The 15,289-nt window shown below is 46.6% G+C and overlaps 1 protein-coding gene across 2 annotated transcripts in view; it reads left to right on the top strand.

Moving 5' to 3' along the window:
* The window catches only part of PFAS (phosphoribosylformylglycinamidine synthase), a 149,943-nt gene that overhangs the window by 19,352 nt on the left and 115,302 nt on the right, over positions 1–15,289 (top strand). For both annotated transcript variants that reach the window (XM_033944969.1, XM_033944968.1), the window contains exon 2: positions 5,012–5,153. In XM_033944969.1, coding sequence (XP_033800860.1) covers positions 5,021–5,153 — 133 coding nt within the window. In that variant the 5' untranslated portion in view covers positions 5,012–5,020. The remainder of the gene's footprint in view (positions 1–5,011; positions 5,154–15,289) is intronic.

Below are 15,289 nucleotides of genomic sequence, written 5' to 3'. Positions count from 1 at the left end.
CAGCAGGCGGACGGTCGCTATTCAACTAGCTCCTGAATTCTGGCTGTGACTGGGCAATTATATTTCTCCTGTTGACATATGTCTACAACTGCGGCTTACGCTAGTGTCTGGAAGGTTTTCGATTCTTGGGTAGTTCTCAGAGTATTTCGCCCTTCCAGACTTCTCTGTCTTGTAGTCTTCCTTTGTTTGAACAAGGGTGTAGCCAAGGGCTTGGCATATAATTCCCTTCAGCTTCAAGTGGCAACCATTGATTGTTACAGGGGCCAGGTGTCTCACTCTTCACTTGCTTCTCAGTCTGCTGTAGTTCAGTTCCTGTAGGAGTACAGCATATTCGTCCACCTGTTAAGAAATCCTGTCCGTACTAGAGTCTTAAGATAGTTCTTGGGAGTTTACAGAAGGCCCCGTTTGAACCTATGTATAAACCGACTCTAAAGGATGTGACGTTGAAAGCGGTGTTTCTTGTGGCAATGGCTTCAGCCTAGCAGGTTTCTGAGTGCAGGCATTGTCCTGCAGGGATCCTTTTTTGCGGTTTACCGATTCTGGGGTGTCATTTCAGACTGTACCATTGTTTCTTCCTAAGGTGGTATCAACCTTTCATTTCAACCAGTCTCTCTTCAATCCTGCTTTCTAGGAAGAAGACTGGGAGGCGCGCTTCTCTTCTCTACATTTCCTTGATTTGCATACGATGCTTCTACACTATCTGCAGGTTATTAATAACTTTTGACGTTCAGATCACCTCTTTGTATTATTTGCGGGATGCAACAAAGGTATTGCAGTGTTCAAAACTTCCATTGCTCAATGGGTCAAGGAGACCATTGCTTCCACTTACTTGATGTCAGGGAAGAGGTTGCTGGAAAAGCTTCATGCCCATTAAACCAGAGCGATAGCTACTTCCTGGGCTAAGTCCAGAGGTTTTTCCTTGGAGGAGATTTGTCGTATGGCTACTTGGTCTTCTAAGAATACCTTTTCTAAGTATTACCGGTTGGATATGGCAGCATGTGCGGAGGCTGTTTTTGGTGCTTCGGTCATTGCGGAGGTGACGTTTGTTTCCTACCCAGATTGAGGATTGCTTTGCTACATCCCACTAGTCTCTGGATTCATCTGCTGCTGCTGCTAAGGAAGGAAAAATTATGTTCTTACCTGTTAATTTTCTTTCCTTTAGATGCAGCAGATGAATCCAGAGCCCCGCCCTTTCTGTACATTTCTGTCAGTCTATATTTTGAGATTTTCAGAAGTTTTGTTATGGTTGGTAGTTGTATTCTGTATTATTACCTTTGAAATTTGTTTGGGAAAGAAGTTTTTTACATGCTGAGCATATTACTGGTTCTTGATACATGGGCAAGGATCAATACTTAAGATACAGCTAATGGGACTACCTGTTAATCATTTTATCTGTCTCCACCTGCTGGTAGAAGTGTGCTATCCCACTAGTCTCTGGATTCATCTGCTGTGTCTAAAGGAAAGAAAATTAACAGGTAAGAACATAATTTTTCCGTCACCAGTTCCTGAGATTGGCTCAGAAATGGGTCTGTAGGATCCACTATGAAGGATATTTTTATCTGGTTTTAACATATTTGTCCCTGCCGCCAGGTGCCAGGAATATGGATTTTCTTTGGAATTTTCTTCTGCATAATAGGAACTTTTATGATAGTTTGGAGTTCCACACTTGAAAATTCCACATTTTTCGTTGATATGGTTCAGTCAATAATCTGAAACAATGCCAAAACATAGCATTACAATTCTGCAAATTGGCACTTTGCAAAATAAAATAATAATAATAACTTTATTCTTCTATACCGTCACAATCTTGCGACTTCTAGGCAGAACACTCCTTTACAGCTGTGGTGGCAAAAATAATGCTCAGAATTTAGAAAGTTAGTTGGATTGAGAACTTTTCAGCACACTCGCGTATTTGCATTGGAGATATCTTTCGCTGAATTATCCCAATGCAAATCTGGGGTTAGATTGAAATCACCCCCTAGTAGCAGGAAGCCTGCCAGATGTGTCCATAAAATATCAGATATTTGGTCATAGAAGTGGCTGTGTTTTTGATTTGGCACTTATACATTGAGTAGGTGATTTGTCGTCCAGTAAAACTCAAGACCAACAAGATATACCTGTCCCCACTTGTCTAGCAGTACATTATGAATCCACCAGCTATGGTCTTTGCTGAGCAGGATGCCCGCTTCTTCTGTTTTGTATTTATATTTGTTACTAGCAAAGTATTGCAGGTGAAATTTCTTATGCTGCAAAAGATATTCATGTTTCCAACTGGTGTGTAATTCTCCCCCAGACTGTGAGCCTCTGCAGAAGGAATCCACTCTGGATTTTTTTTTTTTTAGCCCTCCTACTTCACAAAGAGCTCTACTGTCATCTATGGTTTTTCCTTTCTGCAAGCAAGCTGGAAGGAGTGTTTCTGTTCTGCTCTGCCTTTTTCTTTATTTCCTTCGAGTTATTTTCAGATTTCTTTGTTTTTTTGTGCTTGAAGCTTCCCTGTTTGTGGGTCCAGCCCTGCCATTCCTGTGCCTGCCTACTGTCTCATTCAGTTTATTATTCTCCAAGTCTGTAACTTAGATATCAGTCAGCCCTTTGGGTCCATGAAGAATATTGTATTTCTGGCATCAGTAGAAGTACTACCTGAGCTCTTCCGATGCTTCTGTTTGTCATTTTGTTGATGATTGATTGATCTCAGTTTATATCTTAATTGTTGGAGCAGAACAGATCTGTTGTTGAGGATGGTTTTCTCTTTTCCCTACATATAATTTCTGAAGAGCTCTTGTTTGCTTGGGGACTAACTGTAGATGGCAGTAGAGCTCTCTGTGAAGTAGGAAGGTTAAAGAAAGAATCCGGAGTGGATTCCTTCTGCAGAAGCTTGCGGCCTGGGGAACATACCTATCTACTGGAAAAGATATTAGCAAGTTAAGAACCTAAATCTTTTTTTTTTTTTTTTTTAAACTAAGTGGGTTTCCTGAACTAGCCATATATCTGCTTTCAATTGTGTAGTTTCCTTAAATAGGAGGGATCATTTAGTGGGAGTACTGAGACCTCTCAAGTTAAACTAAGCATTCCATTGTACCATCAGAAGGCTAAATTCCTGAGGGGAGAACCATATGTTAAATATCCGATTACAGGAGACCAAGTTGGCTAACATAACTTTTACAATGCAATATTCCCAATATAATACCACTCTCTGTCCCTGCCCCTCTCTCTACATCCCCTCCCCAATTATTCATCCCCATATCCACCCACCCACCCTCCTTTCCAAACCAAGTATATTAGGTATCTCATTGAGAATGCCTTTTTAGGGGGGGAGGCGGATAACGCCTCCGCTGAAGACCAAAATCTTAAATACAGAAACAAGTCTTCTGCTTCTCTTGAGTTGCAAGGATTGAAGTCTACAGCTCTCATGAAATAATAGAATCCAGTGCAGCTACTACCAGAATGATAAAAGTCAGGATACTGAGAGAGCTGTCGTTATCTAGCTTGCCCACATCTTTGTCTTGAGGCTTTAGTCTTTCAACCAGTCCAACACATAATAGAAACATATATAAGCCAGATCTGCACTTCCAAGGCATCAGGTGGGCTCTCGATGTGATAATTGAGTTCCTGAGGACTGTCTGATGAGGTGGCCTTTTCCTGGCTCACCCGCTGCCATTTCAGTTGAATAGAAGAGAGCATGACAGAGCGGGACCCAGGTGCCCACTCAGGTATCTGTTTCCCAGCGATCTTGGGAAACAACTATTAGAAAGCAAAAAATTCTAAGAAAATTGTTCTCTGAATAAAATGTTTAAGATATTAAGGGAGGGAAGGGGGGAGGGAGGGTATTTTTTGATTATAATTAAATTAATTCATCTTTATGAATGATTAAGGAAAAGATTTATTATATTAATTTATAAGAACAAATTATAAGATATCAGGTGTATTTGAAAGGTAAAATGTTATTTATATTGATTGTACTTGATTTGAGTTGTGAAATGAATAAAGTTTTTGGGAAAAAAAAAAAATTCTAAGAAAATTGTAAAAGCCCCCCTCCCAGAATTATTGCAGGCTGCTGCCGGACTCTTCACCCGGTCCCCCTTACCTGCCCTGTGCTTGTACCTCCTCTGCCGATCCCTGATGGCCCAGAGGTGCATCGGGCAGAAGCGAGCTTTCCGCGCTCCTGCCCTGCTGCTAACCCGGTCAGTGGTGGCTGCTTTGAGATCGAGTTTCTATAGCCGCTGAGTGGCATCGAGCAGGAGCGTGCTTTGGCGCTGCTGCTCAGTGCTGAGTGACTTCCTGACTGCCTCCCGATCTTGCGGCAGCCACCACTGACTGGGTTAGCAGCAGGTCAGGAGCACGGAAAGCTCGCTCCTGCCTGCTGCACCCTTGAACTACTAGGGATCAGCACAGGAGGTACAAGTACAGGGCAGGGAGGTGGGGGGGACAGAGTGCAGAACCTGGGAGGGAGGGGAGCTGGGTGCAGAGTCTGACAGGAGAGAAAGGGAGGGAGGGAGGGGGGCTGGGTGCAGAGCCTGAGAGGGGTTGGGAGGGAAGGGGGCTGGGTACAGTGCCAGGGAGGGAGGGAGGAAGGGAGGGAAGGGGGCTTAGTGCAGTGCCTGATGAGAGGGAGGGAAGGGAGCTGGGTGCAGAGCCTGACAGGAAAAGGGCTGGGTGTAATGCCCGACAGGAGAGGGAGGGATGGGGGCTGGGTGTTGAGTGCAGAGCCTGGCAGGGAGGGGGCTGGGTGCAAAGCCTGACAGGGCAGGGCACTTGAATATTAAGCCGCCCGACTTATATTCGAGTCCCCATTTTTTCCTCCTTATATTTGAGTATATTCAGTAACTGAACATTGGCAATGAGTTCTGCTCTCACCCTATACAACTGAAAAATGTGATAATATGCCTTCCCAAGGTGCACGTTAATTAATTGTTTTTAAATTGATTTTGTGATATTCTTTTCCATATGCCTTTCTTTTTCAGCTTGTATGATTGCAGTCTTATTACTATAATGTTTTCCTCTCCCTCTCTCTCAGGCCTGTTCCATGATGGTGGTGCTACGATTCTACCAGAAGGAGAATAGTGGCCATGCGGCCCATTGGAAGACCAGTGTTCGAGGTCCCTCTGAAAATATCCTTAGCATAACTTTGGAGCTGTGCTTCAATGTGAACTGGATAGGTAGGTTTTTCATATTTTTGTTTGATGCAGAAGGCATAGTTGTACACATTTTCAATCAGTGGGGATTGGGTGGCCAGATATTAACCCTCTATAGCTGAACATATTTTCAGTCTCAGTCAAAAGGTTAAGAAGGGACCATCATAAATGAGATCTTACACTTGGATTGTAGCCAAAAAGGTTAACCGGATAGGTAGGTTAGAATCAATAGGCCACTTGATTCTTGGAGGAAGACTGGTCTTTGTTTTTCTGACACCTACCTGTAGTGTTGATTTCAAATTTAAATAGCTGGGGACATGGTAATTGACATTATTTTAGAAGCATCTCCATGTACAAATAATATTTATTTATTTATTCAATTTTCTATACCGTTCTCCCAGGGGAACTCAAAATGGTTTACATGAATTTATTCAGGTACTCAAGCATTTTTCCCTATTTGTCTTGGTGGGCTCACAATCTACCTATCTAATGTACCTGGAGCAATGGGGGGATTAAATGACTTGTCCAGGGTCACAAGGAGCAGCATGGGTTTGAATCCACAGCCTTAGAGTGCTGAGGCTGTAGCTTTAACCACTACGCCACACTGTCCCACCAGTAGATTGCATATGCATGTAACTAGAGATTTCAGAAAGCTGCTGTTATACATGGGGTTAACAAAACAATATCCCTCACCCATGAGAATAACTCTTGTTCTCACTGAAAGCTGAAAATTTTCTTAAATGTCACAAATTTTTAAATTTAATGTTCTCATAGATGGACACTTCAACAGAGCGCCATGCAGTGATGTAATGCCACCTGTGGCACATAAAATCCTAATCATAGCACATTACAATTAGCATTGAGGCTTCTGGTGACTTTTAAATGTTCATGTAGATGTAACTCTCAGAAGAATAAAGATGGATCACTTATCTGAGCTGGTAAATCTCAGCTTCAGCATGAGATACATCAGGAAGCCGAGTAGAAAACTCTTTGTTTTTCTTTTCTTTTGTGTGGTGCCTGTGAAAAATCAAATCTCTGTGAAAATGTGTAACATGCCAGTTGTGCTAAATCAAAGCACTCCTAGTAACTAGTCGAGCTGCCCGATTTCCGATTTGAATCGATTCACCGATTCAAATCGGGTGAATCACTTTGAATCAATTGTATTTAGAAAAAATCGTCCTTGCTGATTCAGGACCCAAACCTCCTCCCTGTACCTTCAGTCTCCTACAGCAGAAGCGGCAGTGTTGCCTCTTGCTGGTCATCCACTGCCGCTCCTGCTTTAGCGGGCGAAGGGGGGAGGGTCAGTCGGGAAGTGCTGGTGTTTTCCGGCTTCCCCCCTGGCCACCCACGGCAGAGTGAACGTGCTTCTAAAGATGACGGTAGCCCGCAAGGATCACTAAAGCAGCAGCGATCCTCTGTGCAGGCTGCTCCGGTGCTGTAATTCAATGAAGGTAAGAGCGGGAGGCCAGGGGGGAACATGCAGGCCTTCGGGGGGAGGGCAGACCTTCAGGGGGTGTGGCCTTCGGGGGGGAGGGACAGGCCTTCGGGGGTGCAGGCCTTCAGGGGGTGAGGCCTACCGGGGGGGGGGGGGGGGTGCAGGCATTGGGAGGGCAACAGGCCTTCAGGGGTGCTGGCCTTTGGGGGGGTGCAGGCCATGGGGGGGACAAGCCTTCATGGGGTGAGACCTTAAAGGGGGGATAGATATTCAGGGGGGGACAGGCCTTAATGGGAGGGGCAGGCCTACAGGGGGTGAAGACTTCAGGTGGGGGACAGGCCTTCAGAGGGGGTGTAGGCCTTCAGGGGGGGTGCAGGCCTTCTGGGAGGGAGACAGTCCTTTAGGGGGTGCAGGCCTCCAGGCGAGGTGGGCCCTGGTGTATAAGTACACGGAGGAGAGGGAGGAAAAAGGGGGGGGGGTTAAAGAGATGTGTATATGCCGGACTAGGGGGGGGAGAAATAATGGGTCAAAAAACAGAAGAGAGAGATGGTGGACAATGGGATTTAGGGAGGGAAGGAACAGAAAGGTAGAGAAGGAACAGTGTAGAGGGGGAGAGGTTAGAGATTCTGGATAGGGTAGTTGGGAAGAGAATGGGAGAGATGGTGAAACTGGGTGGTGGGGAAGGAGGGAGAGATGCTGGATGAAAGTGTAGTTAAGAAAAGGAGAGATGTGGGGTCCATTGCTGCAGCCACGGGGATAGAGACAAAAAAAGAGGAAAGATGCCAGATCTCCAGAGGAGGGAAGGGAAACGGAAGGGGAGGACAGAGATGGAAGATGGATGGTTAGCACTGAGAAAGAAGAAAATGACAAATGGGCAAGAGACCCTGACAAGCAAGTTATCAGAAGACAACCAGAGCGTGGGACCAACATTTTTTGACTAATTACTAGAAAATAAAAGGTAGAAAAAATAAATTTATTTTCTGTTTTGTGATTACAATGTGTCAGATTTGAAATGTATATCCTGTCAGAGCTGGTGTTAGATCGCGAACATGAGCTAGGATTTAACAGAGAGAGGAAAAGTCTTTTTTGTTTGTTTATTTTGTTTACACCACAGCACAAGTGTGGGTAGGAGAGGGCAAAGGGGGTGAAGAGGCTATAAAATAAACCCACCAGGATGTTTGAAAATAAAACAAAACACCCAATTGGGCAGGAAAATCGAATCGAAAAATTGATTCAGTAGGCTGAATCGAATCAAATCAAAATATTTTTTCCTGAATCGAACAGCACTAGTAACTAGTGTCGATGAGAGCAAATCAAAATAAAACTTAACATGAAAAATTAACATGGCCAGCAGGCAAGTACCTGAGTCTTCTGACACTCAAGATTTGAAAAAAGATGACCCATGAAAACCAGCCCCAAAACGAGGCTATAAAGCCGCCTGTGGTGATGTCATTGCCCACGTAATGAAAAGTGTTAGAAACAGCCGGCACTGCACAGCCAGCTCCCCTGCGAATCAAAATAAAAAATAGAAAATGAGAAATACCCTAATCCAGGACATGAATTAAGAAATAAAAAGTTTGAATAAAAAACTGATGATTGGCAAGCAATTCCTTATAGAGGACTCAGATACTTGCCTACTGCCCATGTTAATTTTTCATGTTAAGTTTTATTTTGATTTGCTCTCAGTGACACTAGTTACTAGGAGTGTTAATTTAGCACAACTGGCATGTTACACATTTTCACATGTGAAAGTTGCTGAGTTGCCTTTCATTTTTTCAATGTATCTCTGTAAAATGGCTGCTCCCCCTACATGTGCAGGTAAAACATGTGCACTGCTGCACATCGTCCTATGTATTTTTTTTACAGAATACTACATGTTCAGGAGATCCTTTGTAAATTATTGTTAGAACTGAGAACATTCACACCTAAGCTACTAGTGACCAAATTAAGCAGTTTTGCATGCTGAACATAAGAATTGCCGCTGCTGGGGCAGACCAGTGGTCCATCCTGCCCAGCAGTCCGCTCACGCGGCGGCCCTCAGGTCAAAGACCAGTGCTCTAATTGAATCCAGCCTCACCTGCGTACATTCCAGTTTAGCAGGAACTTGTCCAACTTTGTCTTGAAACCCTGGAGGGTATTTTCCCCTATAACAGACTCCGGAAGAGTGTTCCAGTTTTCCACCGCTCTCTGGGTGAAGAAGAATTTCCTTACGTATGTACGGAATCTATCCTCTTTCAACTTTAGAGAGTGCCTTTTTCTTCTCCCTCCTTGGAGAGGGTGAACAGTCTGTTTTTATCTACTAAGTCTATTCCCTTCAGTATTTTGAACGTTTCGATCAAGTCCCCTCTCAGCCTCCTCTTTTCAAGGGAGAAGAGGCCCAGTTTCTCCAATCTCTCACTGTACAGCAACTCCTCCAGCCCCTTAACCATTTTAGTCACTCTTCTCTGGACCCTTTCGAGTAGTACCGTGTCCTTCTTCATGTACGACGACCAGTGCTGGACACAGTATTCCAGGTGAGGGCATACCATGTCCTGGTAACCCTCTCTGATCTGTTCGTGATCCCCTTCTTAATCATTCCTAGCATTATCCCAGGACAAGCAGGCAGCATATTCTTGACTGATGGGTGACGGCACCGACGGAGCCCCGGTACGGACACTTTTAGAGTGATTGCACTCTAAGAACTTGGAAAGTTCTAGAGACCGCACCGCGCATGCGCGAGTGCCTTCCCGCCCGACCCCGACGCGCGGTCCCTCAGTTTCTTAGTTTCCGCGGAGCTAAGAAGTCGCATTTTCAACGGCTGTTGAAATATTTTTTCATTCGCCTTCCCGCTCGCGTAAACTTTTTCGGGTTCTTTTTGCACTTCCGTTTTTCTTTCTTTAAAAAAAAAAAAAAAAAAAATTTCTCTTGTTTTTGTCAAGTTTCTTGATTTGACCCGGCGGGGCCTACTGCCATCATCGAGGCCTCGGCCTTCGATTTGGCAGAAGCCGTTTTTACGTTCATGCCCCCCCAGCCCGGGTTCAAGAAGTGCCAGCGGTGTGCACGGCCTATTTCCCTTACAGACCCGCACAACTGGTGCCTTCAGTGTCTGGGTCCGGAACATCAGGCCTCTACCTGCACCCGCTGTGCCACTTTGAAAAAGCGGACTCTCAAAAATCGAGAGATACAGCAGAGACTGCTTTTCGGCACCGACATGTCCGACCCCGCGTCTTCGGCGCCGGTCTCGGTACCTGTTTCGTCGGCACCCACCTCATCGACGCCACGCGATACCGCGTCGGCGTCGCAGCATGCAGGTAAGCCGGCTAAGAAGCCTTCCCCGCTGGAACGTCCTCCGGTCTCCATTGCAGAGAGTCCAATCCTGCCGACCGTGAGGCGCCAGCGGAAGCGCTCCGCCCCTATTGAGGTGAGTCCCTCGACATCGGGCTCCTCATCTCCGGGGCGTCGAGCGGCACCGCAGGTACCGCAGAAGAAAAAAGCGGTACCGGTGCCCTCCCTTGATGATCGCATTGCGGCCATCTTGCAGGTACAGCTGAAGGAACAGCTCAAACAACTCCTGCCAGCTCTCCTGACACCGAGCCCTCCGGTATCGGTCCCCACTGAGCAACCGGTACCGATCGTGGAACAGCCAGTATTGTCACCATCCACTCCTTCGGTACCGGTACACTTGACCTCATCGGCATCGATGCCTGTCCTCGCACCGGAGCCTAGGTCTCATCACCAATCGGTACAGACATCGGCTCCGGTGCGACCGATAACATCGCCCGGTACCGCGTCGGTGAGGTCGGGTAAGTCGGTACAGAAGTCCCGACACCGAGAACCATCCACCCCTGAGTCTCGGGACCATGGTCCCCATATTCGAGACCCTGATCTGTGGGGCGACTCTGAAGAACCTCTTCAGTCAGAAGGGGAGTGTTCATCAGAGGAGGACGAGCCTGTTCTGCAGGATATTTCCTCCAAACCTGATTCCACCTCTTTCTCTTCTTTTTTAAGAGATATGTGTGAATCTCTTTCCATTCCTTTGGAGGCTGAGTCTAAAAAGTCCAAAGCTTTTTTGGACGCTCTTGATTTTGACCAGCCTCCAAAGGAATTCTTGAAACTCCCTTTACATGACATCCTGAGGGAGACCTTTTACAAGAATCTGGAGACTCCTCTTACCATCCCGGGAGCCCCTCGCAAATTGGATTCCCTTTATAAAGTAATCCCTATTCCTGGTTTTGATAAACCACAGCTCTCTCATGAGTCTCTTCTTGTAGAATCCACCCTCAAGAAGTCCTTAGGAGCTAGTGTCTATGCCTCTGTCCCTCCTGGCAGAGAGGGTAAAGCCATGGACAAATTTGGTAAGCGACTTTACCAGAATGCGATGCTTGCTAATCGTTCTGGTAACTATGCTTTTCATTTTTCGTTTTATTTAAAGCATCTCCTTACCACCATGGCTTCCTTTGAGCAGTACCTTCCTGTGGGGAATCGTGAGGCTTTCCATCAGTGCTCTTCAGCTCTTTTCCAGCTTAGGAAATTCATGGTAAGGTCTATATATGACACTTTTGAGCTTACCTCTAGAGCAACAGCCATTTCTGTGGCCATGCGCCGTTTGGCTTGGCTCAGAGTATCTGAGCTTGATGTTAATCATCAAGACCGGTTGGCTAATGCCCCATGTTTAGGGGATGAGCTTTTCGGAGATTCTATGGACTCAACGACCCAGAAGCTCTCGGCTCATGAAACCCGCTGGGATACCCTTCTTAAGACCAAGAAGAAACCTCCACCTTCACGGCCATTCAGACAGCAAACGGCCTATCAGCGGCGTTTTGTGGCTCGCCCCTTGCAGCCTTCCACTCAGCAACCTAGGAGGCAGCGTCAACAGCAGCGACAAACACCTAGACCTCAGCAGCAACAACCAGCTAAGCAGCCTCCTCCACAGAAATCGACTCAGCCCTTTTGACTTGATCCTCGAGGGCATAGCCAGCGTTCAACCATCTCCTCTCCTCCCTCAACCGATAGGAGGACGACTGTCTTTCTTTCTCAGCCAGTGGGAAGTTATCACTTCGGACCAGTGGGTCCTCAACATCATCCGCCACGGCTACTCTCTCAACTTTCACACCCTTCCGGGCCAAAGTCTACCAAAAGAGTCTGCTTTGCACACTCCTCAATCTGCCCTCCTTTGTCAGGAGGTTCAGTCCCTCCTACTTCTAAACGCCATAGAGGAAGTTCCTCTGGACCAAAGAGGGCAAGGATTCTACTCCCGGTATTTTCTAGTCCCCAAGAAAACAGGAGACCTCAGACCAATTCTAGATCTGCGAGATCTCAACAAATGTTTGGTCAAAGAAAAATTCAAGATGCTATCTCTAGCTACGCTTTATCCTCTCCTCGATCACAACGACTGGCTATGCTCTCTCGATCTCAAAGAGGCCTACACTCACATTCCAATTCATCCGGCCTCCAGACAGTACCTTCGCTTCATGATAAATCACTGTCATTACCAATACAGAGTGCTCCCCTTCGGTCTTGCCTCCTCTCCAAGAGTGTTCACAAAATGTCTGGTAGTGGTGGCAGCATTTCTACGCTCCCACCACCTTCAGGTTTTTCCCTACCTGGACGATTGGTTAATCAAGGCCATTTCATCTCAGACTGTTCTTCTGGCCACCAACCAGACCATCTTTTTTCTACAACTCCTGGGGTTCGAAATCAATATACCCAAGTCTCACCTTCTTCCTACGCGGAGACTTCAATTCATTGGAGCGGTACTGGACACGGTCCAGATGAGAGCCTTCTTGCCGGACAACCGTCTTCACAACCTCCAATCGCTCTGTCAGCAGGTGCTGTCCCAACACTCCATTTCTGCAAAGCAGATGATGATTCTCTTGGGTCACATGGCCTCCACAGTTCATGTCACACCCCTGGCACGGCTTCACCTGCGCACTCCTCAATGGACCCTGGCTCTCCAGTGGTCTCAAGCGACAGACTCTTGCTCACGACACATATCTGTGACATCGTCTCTTCGTCAGTCTCTGCAATGGTGGTTGATATCCTCAAATCTCTCCAGGGGCCTTCTGTTCCATCTGCCTCCTCATCATCTGATCATCACCACCGACGCCTCCCCTTATGCATGGGGAGCTCATCTGAACGAGTTCCAAACTCAGGGCCTTTGGACTCCTCAGGAAAAGAAGCATCACATCAATTTCCTGGAACTCAGGGCAATGTTCTATGCCCTCAAGGCCTTCCAACACCTTCTATTTCCTCAAGTCCTTCTAATTTGCACAGACAACCAGGTGGCTATGTACTACATCAACAAGCAAGGGGGAACGGGCTCTCGCCTCTTATGCCAGGAAGCCCAGAGAATCTGGTCTTGGGCATCCTCGCGCCACTTATTCCTGAAAGCAATTTATATTCAGGGAGAACAGAACTACTTAGCGGACAAGCTCAGCAGAGTTCTCCAACCCCACGAATGGACTCTCGACCCATCGACTCTACAGTCCATCTTTGCACAATGGGGCACTCCTCAGGTGGACCTTTTTGCAGCTCCTCACAATCATCAGTTGCCCCAATTTTGCTCCAGACTTTACTCTCCTCACCGTCTGGCAGCGGATGCGTTTCTTCTGGATTGGTCCAATCTGTTCCTTTATGCTTTCCCTCCTCTGCCTCTCATGCTTCGGACCTTGTTCAAACTAAAGAGGGAACGAGCCACCATGATCCTGATTGCACCACGGTGGCCCAGACAGCATTGGTTCTCCCTTCTACTTCAACTCAGTTCCAGGGATCCATTTCTACTTCCACTGTTTCCATCTCTGCTTACACAAGATCAGGAAACCCTCCTCCATCCCAACCTGCAATCTCTACACCTGACAGCTTGGTATCTCTCGGGCTGACTTCAACTGATTCTTTGTTATCTCAGCCTGTTCGCTCCATCCTGGACGCTTCCAGGAAACCAGCCACTCTACAATGTTACCATCAAAAGTGGACGAGGTTTTCTTCTTGGTGTCTCCTACATCATCATGACCCCAGGTCTCTTGCTGTGGAACCTCTATTGGATTATCTGCTTTCTCTGTCTACTTCTGGTCTCAAGTCTACTTCCATCAGAGTTCATCTCAGTGCTATTACGGCTTTTCATGAGCCAGTCCAGGGGAAACTCCTTTCAGCTCATCCCCTGGTCTCCAGATTCATGCGAGGTCTTTTCAATCTGAAACCACCTCTCAAAGCACCTCCGGTGATCTGGGATCTGAACGTGGTTCTCTCCGCCTTGATGAAGCCTCCATTTGAACCCTTGGCTACTGCCTCTTTCAAGTTTCTCACTTGGAAGGTACTTTTTCTTATTGCTCTCACCTCTGCCAGGAGGGTCAGTGAGCTGCATGCACTAGTTTCTGATCCACCTTTCACTGTCTTTCATCACGACAAGGTGGTTCTACGTACACATCCAAAGTTTCTCCCTAAGGTTGTTTCTGAGTTCCATCTCAACCAATCTATTGTACTACCTGTTTTTTTCCCTAAACCTCACTCTCATTCCGGGGAACAGGCTCTTCATACTTTGGACTGTAAGCGGGCTTTAGCTTACTATTTAGACCGTACTAAGCCCCACAGATCATCTCCCCAACTTTTTTTGTCCTTTGATCCGAATAAATTGGGACGTCCTGTTTCTAAACGTACGCTATCTAATTGGCTTGCTGCGTGCATTTCATTCTGCTATGCTCAGTCCGGACTGACACTGGAAGGTTCTGTCACGGCACATAGAATTAGAGCTATGGCAGCATCTGTAGCTTTCCTCCGTTCCACGCCCATTGAGGAAATCTGCAAAGCTGCTACGTGGTCCTCAGTCCATACTTTTACATCTCATTATTGTCTGGATACTTTCTCCAGAAGGGATGGACATTTCGGCCAATCTGTTTTGCAAAATTTGTTTTCCTAATGGCCAACTTTCCCTCCATCCCTCTTTTTGTTAGCTTAGAGGTCACCCATCAGTCAAGAATATGCTGCCTGCTTGTCCTGGGATAAAGCACAGTTACTTACCGTAACAGGTGTTATCCAGGGACAGCAGGCAGATATTCTTGCGTCCCACCCACCTCCCCGGGTTGGCTTCTTAGCTGGCTTATCTTAACTGAGGGACCGCGCGTCGGGGTCGGGCGGGAAGGCACTCGCGCATGCGCGGTGCGGTCTCTAGAACTTTCCAAGTTCTTAGAGTGCAATCACTCTAAAAGTGTCCGTACCGGGGCTCCGTCGGTGCCGTCACCCATCAGTCAAGAATATCTGCCTGCTGTCCCTGGATAACACCTGTTACGGTAAGTAACTGTGCTTTCTGTTCGCCCTTTTTGCTGCCGCCGTGCATTGCGCAGACGGCTTCATCGACTTGTCAATCAGAACTCCCAAGTCTCTTTCCTGAGAGGTCTCTCCAAGTACCACCCTGGACATCCTGTATTCGTGCATGAGATTTTTGATCCCGACATGCATCACTTTACACTTATCCACGTTGAACTTCATTTGCCGTGTCAATACCCATTTCTCAAGCTTGATTATGTCACGTTGCAGATATCTTTGGAAACTACTTAAAGTGAATCTTATCTATATCGAATCACAGTTGAAATAATGTAGAAACTAAGTATAGTAAAGTCTCAGTTAACTGGGACTCTCACCCAACTGGCAAAAAAAAATCATCAGTTGGTAAAAAAAAAAAAAGTCCCACAAAGCACCAGCAATCCTGAGCCACAAACCACCCTCCCTCCCTCAAGCTCTGAAGAACTACAAG

This window comes from Geotrypetes seraphini, chromosome 5 (genome assembly GCF_902459505.1).
Source record: "Geotrypetes seraphini chromosome 5, aGeoSer1.1, whole genome shotgun sequence".
Classification (NCBI taxonomy): domain Eukaryota; kingdom Metazoa; phylum Chordata; class Amphibia; order Gymnophiona; family Dermophiidae; genus Geotrypetes; species Geotrypetes seraphini.
This window is presented reverse-complemented; position numbering and strand designations above follow the sequence as displayed.